General features: G+C 45.7%; 1 protein-coding gene across 12 annotated transcripts in view; it reads right to left on the reverse strand.

Annotated features, from left to right (window-relative positions):
* ZFAT (zinc finger and AT-hook domain containing) overlaps positions 1 to 12963 on the reverse strand; it is a 236882-nt gene that overhangs the window by 51107 nt on the left and 172812 nt on the right. For all 12 annotated transcript variants that reach the window (XR_010127299.1, XM_054498875.2, XM_063669101.1 and 9 more), the window contains one exon: positions 2620 to 2758. Coding sequence is in view for 11 of the 12 variants with exons in the window: in XM_054498875.2 (XP_054354850.2) it covers positions 2620 to 2758 (139 nt within the window). In the remaining variant the exon portion in view is untranslated. The remainder of the gene's footprint in view (positions 1 to 2619; positions 2759 to 12963) is intronic.

The raw sequence follows: 12963 nt of genomic DNA on the forward strand, positions 1-12963 counted from the left end.
TCTATATCAAAACATGAAATTATAAAGTCTCATGAAGATATTTTTGGGGGAGTAGAAGAGGAAAATAAAACCAAATGGGGATGGAGAGAGTTACTTGAAATTAATCAAAAGAAAATGAAAAATTCCAGTGGTTCCAAACAATTCAACATTTCCAAACAGTAATTTAATCTGGTTTCACGTTCTCCTTTCATTCTGCTCCCCTCTTGCAGACATAAGAACAACGTGAACTTTGTGCTTCTGAGATTTCTAAACTGTGTTCATACTCCACCAGCCATCTGATTTCAGAGACTGTTCTCCTGCCAGAGCACAACGGCGCATGGCCTCTTAAGAGTCAAGAGATGCTGGGTTGTCTCCTTCTTCAACATGTCCCTTGAAGGGAATAGGGGGATAAACATATATACGTACATACGCATACACGTACATATGCATATGCAAATGCTACATCTATATATATATGTACAGATGGCCCTCCATATCCATGAGTTCAACCAACTGCAGATTGAAAATATTCAGGAAAAATAAATAAAAAATAACAATACAAAAATAAAAAATAATACAAATTAAAAACCAAAATATAATAACTATTCACATGGCATTTACATTATATTAGTTATTATAAGTAATCTGGAGATGATTTAAAGTACATAGGAGGATGTGTGTAGGCTATATCCAAACACCACGCCATTTTATATAGTGGACTTGAGCCATCTGTGGATTGTGGTTATCTGCGGAGGGTCCTGGAACCAATCTCCCATGGATGCCTAGGAACAACTGTGAATATATATCTGTGTGTGTCTGTGTGTCTGTGTGTGTATCTCTGAAAGAGGAACCAAAAGCAACCCTGCAAAGATAACATATAAAACCCCGCTCCTGTCAGGGAATGCCGACTGATTACAGAGAGTCTTAGGAAATTAACCGGAAACTTAGGGCATGAAACAGTTCAACCTCAGCACGTTTTTTCCAAGGCAATGATGAAAGTTTGGAAGCACAGGGCAATGATGGTATCATCACTCAGATCCTCACACCTGTCCCAACAGCCACAGTAAACTTCTATTTCCTGGCAATCCAACCCAACTCTTGTGTGAAGGATGTGAAAAAGAATCCCTAACCTGCAACTCCAGTTATTTACTGGGGCTGTAAGCCAATCTATTCTCCCTTCTGTGATTCCTGGACATGGGGCATTGGCATGGGTCATAAAAAATAATGCGATGGCTCCACAATTCCTAGATATGTTCCGAAAAAAAAAAATACACAAAAGCAAGGACTGAACAGGTACTGCATGCACGTGTTTTTTCATTTAATCCTCTCCACCATCGTGGAAGATGGCTGCTGTGAACTCCATTCTACAGGTGAAGAGCCTAAGAGGGAGAGCTTGGGTAACATGCCCAAGATGGCACAGCTAAGAAAGAAGAATGCAGATTGGAGCCAGGGACCTTCCCACTGCATATCCTGCTCCCCAGCTCCATAAAACTGCCATTAAGAAAACGAAGGCACATGCTCGCCATTACCCCAGATGGATGGCTTTAAAATTATCCTGAGTTTTCTGTGCTGCTCATCTATTTCCGTGCATCAATCCCGTCACTGAAAGTGCTGAAGGATATAGTCAATTCATTTGTTTTACATTAAGATGCATTTCATGGCTATTACAGCGAGCGGAGCTTCACGCTGAAACAAAACTCCAAGCATCCCCAGCTGCAGCAGTCTACAATTCCACATCTCTGTTTACTGGGGGCAGATTTCTAAATCTGTCTTCAGCTTCAAATAGTCACAGGACTTAGGAAAGAGGAGCAGCTAACTGTGTGCTGCAATCATTTTTTAGCTGAAGTTGAAGCGTAGATATAAATACAACAGAATTCTCTGCATGGTAACAGCACATAAGCTAAGCCCTCTCAAGTGGGAATGTGATTATTTATTGAAATAAAACAACAAAAAACCCCCACAAAGTTTTAATAATTTAAAATGAAAAGAGGTTTTCATCAATTCTCATTAGTTTTAATGATCTAGAATGTCTTTTTTTTCTTTTCAGGATGAATAAGTAACAAGTTTACTCAATAAATATTTTTAGATAATCCAAAAAAGTTCACTTATAAATATGCCTACAATAGCATTAGTTATAACTGCAAAAAAGAAAAATCTAAAAATCCCACAATGTTCAATAACAGAATTGTTCAAGTGTTTCCACTTAACATTGAATTACAAAAAGCCCTTAGAAATCATAATTAGGAAGACAATATATCAAAGAAAAACAACATGTTCCTGTTAATGTGAAGTAAAGAAAGACAATCGAACTTTCATCTCTGCGAGCTTTACGCACGGACAAAGAATGGAAGGCAATGCTGACAAATCGGCACTGTTGAGGGTAGTAGAATTTGTGTGTGAATTTTTACTCCTGTCATTTTAGACTTCCACTAAGGTTGTTGTAATATTAACCAGGCAAGAAGTAATGCTGACAAACAATGATAAGGACAATGATGACAACAATTATGACAATGAAGAATGAACATCACTGGCACGTTTGTGTATCAGAACTGAACTGCAGGACGTCAGCAGCTCTTCCCAATGGGGGACTTGGCCTAGAAGGAAGCGGGCAGGGCCCCAGCTCGCTGGCCCCTCGCCTACCTTGCTGGATGAGCACCTCCGCCGCCAGCTCCCCAGTGCCCACGTTGGCATACTCCTCATTAGGGTGCTTCCTGTTGTAGTGCCGCTTCAGAGAGCCAGATATGTTGCAGGAGTAATGGCAATGGGCACAGCGGAAAGGCTGCGGGGACAATGAGGAGGGGTTAGGAAAGGTGAGCCCCAGATGTCTGCCTTCGCTGCTGCTCCCACCTGGTGAGCATCTGACACCCCGAAAGCCTGAGATGAGCAGGCCCCATCACCTGTGATATGTTCTAGGGAAAACCACTAGGGCAGGAATGCTGAGACCTGCCTTTGCAGTGACCAACCAAGGGACCGGGACAAGGTGTCCCAGAGGAGGAGCTGTCTCTACTAAGTGAATTTGCTTTTGTTACTTCTTTTCTTTTTTCATCCACCTCAGAATTTAGTTTTTGTTCAAGAAGAAGACAAAAAAAAGCAATACACTAATCTATCATTTTTTTTAAGTGAATGACATTAAAAGTAGCTCTAATTATAATTAGTTCCCTGATATACAGTCAGGTGTCACATAATGACGTTTCACTCAACTACAGACTGCAAATACAACAGTGGTCACAGCAATAGGTTCTACCATACAGCCTGCAAGTGCAAGTAGGCTATACCTTCTACATCTGTGTAAGTACATTCTATGATGTTCTACAACTAAGAATTTGCTTAAGGACACATTTCTCAGAACGTATCCCTGCCATTCAGTGATGCGTCACTGTATTTGCTTCTTTAGCTAAATGAATTCCTCCGCAGTGTTTGCCTGCAAGCACTGGCATACACAAGTGTCAACCATCAGGGAAGTCCAGCAGGTAAAATCTATTTCTCACGCCCACCTGGTCAAGACAAGACAATTTCAGGATGAGGCCACAAATGAGTCATGCAGTCTTGCCTTTCCTCTTGCACAATGCTTTGGAGGCTGCATAAATAGTGGGGCTGGGGAAAGAGGCGCCTGCTGGGCCCCTGGGGAAGCTCAGTGAGACCTGCCCTTTGGCTGGTCGACGGATGGACATCTCCATCACTGTCAAATTCCATGCCACGGCTCCTGGTCAGGAGCTGCCAGCATGCCCCTGTAATCCACATGCTGTATGATTCCAACAGTGCTCCAGGGTCATTCAGGGCCTGTTTGATGACCCAGCAGCCTTCTACCCCAGGAGGAGCAGAAGAGCATGGAGCGGCCACAATGGGAGCAGCACTCTGCCTGGTGCAGGGGACTCAGATGGAGCAAGTCCAGCCACCCCTCTGGCCTTGACCAATGATGGAACCTCAGGCAAGTCCTGAAACTTCTCTTAGCATGGATCTTTTCATCAGGGAAATGAGGATCATGCCCATGTCATAAGGTTGTTGTGAGAATTAAATGGTGTCCTATAAACTGATACCTAAAATGCCATGCAAAGCGTTTCTTACTGACTTTCTCAGCAATTCTATCACAATTCTTACTGTGCATCTGGAAGCTAATGTACCACTGCATCCATTAAGACTTCAAACACTACCTTTACTCCTCGACTGTCCAATTCATCAATCTTTTCACCACTGTTGCCCAGAAGAGCTAAACCAGCAACTACAATGTCTGAATGTGAAGTGCACCAACGGAGAGAAAATGTCCTCTCATCTTTGAAGCTTAGATCAGCTCCTCTTTCAAGGTTTCTTCCCTTCAAGTATAAAACTGTGATGAAGTATCCCCATAGAGGCAGATGGGACAGAGGGAGAAGGAGAGGAGGAGGAAGAGGGAGAGAGAGGAGAGAGAGGAGAGAGGGAGAGAGGGAGAGAGGGGAGAGAGGGAGAGAGAAGGGAGAGAGGGAGAGAGGGGAGAGAGGGAGAGAGGGGAGAGAGGGGAGAGAGGGAGAGAGAAGGGAGAGAGGGAGAGAGGGGAGAGAGGGAGAGAGAAGGGAGAGAGGGGAGAGAGGGAGAGAGAAGGGAGAGAGGGGAGAGAGGGAGAGAGAAGGGAGAGAGAAGGGAGAGAGGGGAGAGAGGGGAGAGAGAAGGGAGAGAGGGAGAGAGGGGAGAGAGGGAGAGAGAAGGGAGAGAGGGGAGAGAGGGGAGAGAGGGAGAGAGAGAGGGGAGAGAGGGAGAGAGGGGAGAGAGGGAGAGAGAGGGGAGAGAGGGAGAGAGGGGAGAGAGGGAGAGAGAAGGGAGAGAGAGGGGAGAGAGGGAGAGAGAGGGGAGAGAGGGAGAGGGGGAGAGAGGGAGAGAGAAGGGAGAGAGGGAGAGAGAGGGGAGAGAGGGAGAGAGAGAGGAGAGGGAGAGAGAGGGGAGAGGGAGAGAGAGGGAGAGAGGGAGAGAGAGGGGAGAGAGGGAGAGAGGGAGAGAGGGAGAGAGGGAGAGAGGGAGAGAGGGAGAGAGGGAGAGAGAAGGGAGAGAGGGAGAGAGGGAGAGAGGGGAGAGAGGGGAGAGAGGGAGGGGAGGGAGGGGAGAGAGGGGAGAGAGGGAGAGAGGGGAGAGAGGGGAGAGAGGGAGGGGAGGGAGGGGAGAGAGGGGAGAGAGGGAGAGAGGGGAGAGAGGGAGAGAGAGAGGGGAGAGAGGGGAGAGGGGAGATGGGAGAGAGGGGAGAGAGGGGAGAGAGGGAGAGAGAGGGGAGAGAGGGAGAGAGAGGGGAGAGAGGGAGAGAGGGGAGAGAGGGAGAGAGGGGAGAGAGGGAGAGAGGGGAGAGAGGGAGAAAGGGGAGACAAGAAAAGAGAGGAGGAGAGAGGGGGAGACAAGGAAAGAGACGGGGAGAGGGACAGAAGGGAGAGAGAGAAAGAGAGAGGAAGGAAGAGGGGGAGAGGGAGAGGGAGAGAGGGAGAAAGAAAGAGAGAGAGAGAGAGGAGGGAGGAAAGGAAGAAAATGAAGAGGAAAATCTTCCACCTCACCTCCTGCCTAAGTCACACTCCTTCCTCGTAGGCCCCTTGCCCACCACCTGCTCCAAGAGCAGTTCCCCCTTCTGCCTTCATGCTGTCACCTGCCTTTCTCAGGCTTCTGCCATCTCCTAGAAAACAACTCCTGGGGGTGCCCTCTGCTCAGACCTCATGCTCCTCCATCCTATCTCCTTAGGCTGGCTGCCCAATCCCACTGTGACAGCTGTGACATTGTCATGCCACTGTCACCAGGTTCTGCCAGGGCTCGACCTCCTAGATTTATTTACAAGATCTGCAATCCAGGCTTAATGTGAAATGCTGGATCTCTCTAAGGTGCTGGCCTTGGGCTGGATTTGTTCTTCTGCTCTGGTCCCAATTATCATTTTTGCATTGTTGATTGGTGGATCTATATGTTTTGTTGGGTCCTCTCCCCTGAACCATACACGGGAATTTTCAGCTGCCTTCCAGGTATCTCCACAGGGATGTTCTATAGGCACCTTAAACTTTGGACTCACATCTTTCTGCAAAATCAGTTAGTCATCAAAGACAGAAACCCACAGCCATGTTTCATTTTTCCTTCTTTCTTACTATTCAACTGATCACAGAGTCTTGTCCAGCCTTCCGGGGAAGCCTTTCCAGAGCGCCCCTGTCCTTTTCTCTCTCTCTCTCTCTCTCTCTCTCTCTCTCTCTCTCTCCAGCATAGAGAAGGAGACCCTCCCAGCCTATGAAGGGAATACTGCCATCCCCAGAAGGGCCATTCTTGGAAAGACACAGGGCAGTTAATCTGGTCAGTCAACCTGCTCTAAAACATTCCCCAGGGACTTCACCCTACACCGAGGTCACACTCTGGTTACCGGATGCTTTGTGCCGCACTGTACGTGCTGCGTTTCTACATTAAGTCCCTGGGTAAGGAATCCTTGGAGTTTGGCCCACAGCATTTACTAAACAAAAGGACCTGGAACAAAGGCAATATTTGTCGGGCTTTCTCATCTATCTAGTGCGCAAAGAACAAAAGGTCTAGAATTCTAATATATGATTACTGCAAAGTTAAAATAAAAGCTAAACCATTTTCAAATGCTTTCATCTCTAAATAAGCAAATAACATGAAGATATTATTTTTGGAATGCTAGCATTTACACAGAAATCAAAAAGAAAAAGTGAAAATGCTATATTGCCAGCATCAGGCAGTCAGTGGGCATAAAAGGCAGGAAGAAAAAGGGCGATGAAAATAAGAAATGGTCCTGCAAACCTAGCTTCAGACTCGAGAGCCAATTTCACCATTCTTGCAGCAAAACAGATAAACAGCTTCCTGTGAGTTCAGCTCGCTTTCTTCCCCATGCCCATCCATTGGCAGAATTGCTAATGAGAAGAAAAATTGCCAAAATGTAAGCATATTGGCAAAAAATGTATGTGTGAGCCCAAATGAGGATTCAGTCTCTTGAGCTAGCAATTTCTATCAAAATTTTCAATTCTGAGAGTTGAAAGAAATACTTGACTTGGCGAAATCTTCCCTCCATGAAAGACTTTCTTCTGCAGCCTCTTTAGCAGTCTGCTGTCTACTTAGCCTCTGTTTTGATGCAGGGGGTTCAAAACATGCCCCAGCAGCCTTTTCACTGCTGACCAGTGCAGGGGGAGTTACGAAGATAAACCTCCCAGACTCTTTCCTTCATTGGTCTTGCTTCTATCCTTCATTGGTCTTGCTTCTATCCTTCATATCCATTAGAACCGCTACATGAAGTCAATTACCACCCATTTTCTGCTGCGGATCTTCTCTCCCGAAGTGTGGGAACTGAGCCTCATCTAGGCTCTTCAAGCAAGACAAGTTCTGACCTGTGAGGCACTGCCACAGGCCAGCAGGGAATTCTCCTGGGGCTGATGCAGGGGAGGAGACAGGCAGAGGGAGGGAATAGCATCGCTAACCGCAAGTCTCAAGGTTTCATTTATGAAGCATATATTTACTGACCTCTGACTGTCCTCTGACCCCCAGGGATACATGGCAAATGAGGCAGATTTGTGATTCCCTAAATATATACAGGTTTTGGGACTTAAATATCAATTTCAAAGATTAAATGCTATCTAGGCAAGCTAAATCACAGAACTTGGTTTCTAAGTCAGAAACTCGCAAGCAACAAATGACACTAGATCTCAAAAGGGAAGTTATTTATTCAGAGCTTTCAGGACAGAATCCAGCCTAGAGTTGGGAGGAAGATATAAACTGGCTCCATAGCTCATTTGGAATGCAACATCAAAGTTCTTATCATGGTCCAAAAAACAAGACAGGGAGCCCATTAGCATAGCTATTATTCAGTGTTGCACAGAAGTTCTTAACCAAAGTAATGAGATCTAACATGATAAATATTACTGATTTCTCTAATTTTTACTAATAGCTACTATATGCCAGATAGCTCTAAATGTTTTGCATGGATTAATTCCTATAAGTCTCACATCAAGCTCATATGGTACGTGCAATTATTATCCTCATTTTTACAGGTAAGGAAACTGAGACACAGAATGGTTTAGAGACTTGCCATAGTTTCACAGTCTCCTAGCCTGGTTACTTGGTTTGCATCAGATTTGGGGCCCCAGGCCCAGCCAACAATAAAGATATGATTTGGTTTTCCACTGGCCACTTTTTTCCCTAGCATATATCTCCCTAAAACCCCAACTGAGAGGGGCACAGGTTGGTATTCTTGGGTCTCCTGGACATAAGGTGGCCCAGATCTAAGTATCAACCTCTAGACCGAAGAATCCCACAGTGGACCGGGAGAGATGTGGGCAGTTACTGGGCTATCATTAGGAGGCAGGGACTTGGCAGGGGAGAAGACAAGGGTCGATACCAGCCAGTGTGCTGTGTGCTGGGTCAGGAAAGTAATGATAGACAATGGGAGCCCCTGGTAGGTGTCAGGCAAGACAACGGCCAACTTCCCATTTTGAAATATCACTCTGGATACCTGGAAGTTAAATGGAAAATGAACTTGAAAGGAACAAGACTGGAGGCAGGGGACCAATTATCCAGTTAACTGCAGTGGTATGGACGAGAGATACTAAAGGCCTAAAATGAGGCAGGGGAATAAAAATATGGGAAAAGAGGAGAACATTTAAGAGAGGTGAAGAAGGTAAAACCGGCCAGACCTGATGGCTGGGATGATGTGTGAGAGGGAGGAGATGGAGCCTCTAGGATGAATCCCAAGCTGCCAGTATGGATGGCAGAAGGTAAGGAAGGCCACCAGCAAGAAGGAAGTCATATGGATAATGGGAGGGAGAGGGTGTATTCCTAGAACTCTGAACATCCCACAGGGTGGGTCTAGAACTCAGAGGACAGCTCCGGGCTGCAAACACAGATCAGGGCACAAGCAACTAGCAGAGGTCCTAAGACTGAATGTGGCCAAGGAAAGAGTATATCAAGTGAGAAGAGAAGCAGGATTGGATCAGCACCCTGGAACACAGGAGCAGGCAGGCAAAAGGAGGTGGACTTGGAAGAAGGATGACAGAGGATAACAGGTGCGGGGATCAGGAGAGTCTGGAATCACGGGATCTGAGGAATAAGGTCCTCCAGGTAGGGGAGGATAACGAAGCTGAGTGCTCTAAGAAATCCAACAGGAAGAGGCCTCCCCAGTGTCCACTGGACCTGGCAATCAGGGGGTGGTGCCAGTGACCTACCAAGAAGAGGTTCAGCAGCATGAAAAAGACAAAAACCAGACTTCGGCAAGTCGAGGAGAAAAGACGAGGAGCACAAGCTGGGCTTTGGGTCATGTTCCTTTTTCCAAACGGTGGCATCAAAAAAATCTTTCTCAAAAGGTATATTGGGCCAGGCGCAGTGGCTCACGCCTGTAATCCCAGCACTTTGGGAGGCTGAGGCAGGCAGATCACTTGAGGTCAGGAGTTCGAGACCAGCCTGGGTAACATGGTAAAACCCCTTCTCTACTAAAAATACAAAAATTAGCCGGGCATGGTGGTACGTGCCTGTAGTCCCAGCTACTTGTGGGGCTGAGGCACTAGAATTGCTTGAACCTGGGAGACAGAGGTCACAGTGAGCCAAGATTGCGCCACTGCATTCCAGCCTGGGTGACAAAGTGAGACCCTGTCACACACACACACACACACACAAAAAAAAGATAAAGACTAAAAAGAGGTACATTGAAGATTTACAAATTGAGTTGAAAGAAAACGAGATTGAATGTGTTAAAGCTGAAACTCTTTAAGTCCTTATTTTTATGTCAAGAAAGCAGTTAAGATGTCACCACCATAGTATAAGTCTGGGTGACAGAGTGAGACCCTGTCCCTTAAAAATAAAAAGCAGGTAAAATACACATTTTCATAATTTGAGAATTTGCTGTTTTGGTTCTTTAAACAGAAAGAAAGAGAATAGAAGAGGACAGGGAATCATACCTCACACGTGAAGCTGGGTTCTGAAAAACCTGATTAGAAGACATCTAAAAACCTCTAACTACATTAAAGTGATCACATTTCCCATCGGCACCGAGAAAGGGACCTAGAGGAATGTTCGAAAGCAGATGAGAAGCTGGTGATGAGGTAATGTTCAAGGTTGTGACACTGGCAACTGACTGCAATGTACAGGATGGCTTTTTGGCAAAAAGAGGAGTTGCTCTGTTGGCTTCTATTCGCAGCAAGCAAGAAGGCTGTCATCAGGTAAGGTTTTTGCAGTCTAATTTGTGCAACCAAGTATGGCATTAACGTGGCACATACATCAAAAGGCTCAAAGATCAGATGTGAATCCGCCCCTTTGTTGACAGGCCTACCTTGGAGAGGGTGAAGAAGAATAAAGGCAAAACAGAAAGTGCCAGATGACACTAGTGTGTGAAACCTGGGGCCATACATCACTATTTCAACCTTAGTTTAACAACCTGGCTGATGTAGTAATAGAGATACAGACAGAGATAGACATACAGAAGGAGACTAACCACCCGTCTGGTATCAGAAAATTTGGATTCAAATGCAGAAAAAGGCCATGTAATGGTTATGACCTACATGAAGTGGACCGGTTGGTACAAGACCATTTATACACTGCTGATAGGAGTGGTGTTTTTAGAATGCGGACACCTTTACAACACAGAAGGATCTTCTCAAGGACATGATTGCATTCTGTGTCAAGCAAGGGTAGAAGAGCGGAGTGCGGGAGCATGAATGAACCAGGAGCAGGAGAAGAGGGTCAGGTGTTAGGCCCACCACTAACAATGGAGTCACCCTGGCCAAGTCATTACATCTCCACTGCTTTTGATTCCATATCTGTGAAATGGGAGAGCAAACCTTCCCTGTCTACCTGACAGAGATTAGATGGGGCACCAAAAATACAGAGTATGACTGTGCTTTGAGAATCACAAAAGCCCATAGGCCTCACTACTGTGTTCTTTAATCAGTTCATTAGCGTATTAGCACAGGCAACTACCAGATACCCTAAGACTGAATGCAGCCATAGAAAGAGAGTGTATAAAGTGAGAAGAGAAGCAGGATTGGAACAGCACCCGGGGATGCAGGGGCAGGCAGCCAAAAGGAGATGGGCTCAGAAGAAGGACAGGAGAGGACAGACAGTAGGTGGGAGGATCAGGGGAGTGTGGAGTCTAGAACTCCATCTCCTCCCTCTCACACATCATCTCAGCCCTCAGGACTGGCTGGTTTTACCCTCTCTATCTCTCTTAAATGTTCTCTTTTAACATGTTCACATATTTTTATTCCCCTGTCTAATGTGGTCATCTGAGGCTCCAAGAAACCTCCTGGTGGGTGTCCTCCCAATTTCCCCCATGACAAGAACATTCTCTTCCCTTCTAGAGAAGCTCTTCTCTTCATGTAGCCTGGGACCTTGTGTAGGAGCCTGCCTGCCTGCAGCATGGAGGCACAGAGTCCCTCCACCACCTTCAAAGGCTACGAAAAGTCCCACCTACACCACTATGACCCTATTAAACTGCACCCACTTATACATCAACTGCCCCGGACTCACTCCTGTAAATGTAAGTAAAAAGACTTTTAAAATGTTGCATGTTAAGCCACTTAGAAACACTAACCATCACTCTCATATGCCATTATTCCTCAATGGCCATCTAGCGGACTGGGAAATTCTGAAAAAGTGAAAAAACTCTAACCTAAAAAATAGATTTCAAGTGTCATGAAATTTTTATGAACTATATCTAACCATCAATTAACTTTGGCCTGTAGGCATTTGTTCATCTTGATTTTGTAGTTTTCCTGTAGTTTGGGGTCATTTTTTAGGCTCACGAAAATGTGCTCAGGGTTCCGTGGATCAAGTGGCCCTGCCCACTGGCACCAGAGGGGAGAGGGGCCAGTTCTCATAGGCCCAGCAGGACTCCGGGCCCTGGGTTCCATGTGCTGGCCAGGACAGCAGGCTCTGTCAGCGCTTCCTCACAAGACCTTAAGGGAAATCTTGGACTTCAGATTTGGAGATAGCCATGCATATAGTTTGAATATTTTTCCCTCCAGAACTCATATTGAAATGTAATATTATTGAGTATTGAGGGGTATTGAGAGTTTGGGCATTTAAGACGTGACTGAATTATGAGGGCTCTGCCCTCATGAATGGATTTACCCATTCAAGGATAGATGGATTAATGGGTTGTCATGGGAGAGGAATTGGTGGCTTTATTAAGAAGAGGAAGGGGACATGCATTAGCACACGAACACGCTCAGCCCCCTCACCATGAGATATCCTGTACTGCCCTGGGACGCTGCAGAGTCCCCACCAGCAAGAAGGCTCTCAAACAGATGCAGCCCCTTCACCCTGAACTTCGCAGCTTCCAGAACTGTGAAAAATAAATTCCTTTTCTTTATAAATTACCCAGTTTCAAGTATTACATTATAAGCAATAGAAAATGGACTAATACAAGCCAATCATCAGTTAATCTTCATTTACCACAAGTAAAGAGACACACAAAAAAAGAGATGAGGAAAAGAAGGAAAGGAAGAAAGAAAAAAGGAAAGAAAACGGAGAGAGAGGGAAGGGAAGAGAATGGAGAAATTAATGCCAGTATCTGGGTTTGAGGAATGACAATCACAGGATCAATCAACCATGATCCACTGAAAGATAAGAAAAATAGGCAAAATATGTCATCACCTCACATAAAAATTAAATGCCAAGTCATGCTGCCATTTCTTTCCAAAAAGATCTCTTATCTTTACTCATATATAATCTGCTGAGTATCTACTACATGCCAAGCAATATGTCAGGAACTGGAGGTGGCTGGCACCACACTCACAGGCATTCCACTAAATCCTCTTACCTCGTTCACCACCTTCTACTGGAGGTCCTGAGTGTTTACATCTTACCTCCTCCCTCCCAGATGCCAGGACCTTGAAGGCCAGGCCAGCTGGTAACTTTCTTCCCTACAAGGCCTGCCTGATCCAGACCTGCCCACTTCTCTGACCACATCCCTCTTCATGGTCACCCTCGTTCACTGGACTCGAATCATACTGGCTCCTTTCTTATTTGCATTCTCACTCTCCCTCTATCCAGAACACCCCA

This window comes from Pongo pygmaeus, chromosome 7 (assembly GCF_028885625.2).
Source record: "Pongo pygmaeus isolate AG05252 chromosome 7, NHGRI_mPonPyg2-v2.0_pri, whole genome shotgun sequence".
NCBI classification, from domain to species: domain Eukaryota; kingdom Metazoa; phylum Chordata; class Mammalia; order Primates; family Hominidae; genus Pongo; species Pongo pygmaeus.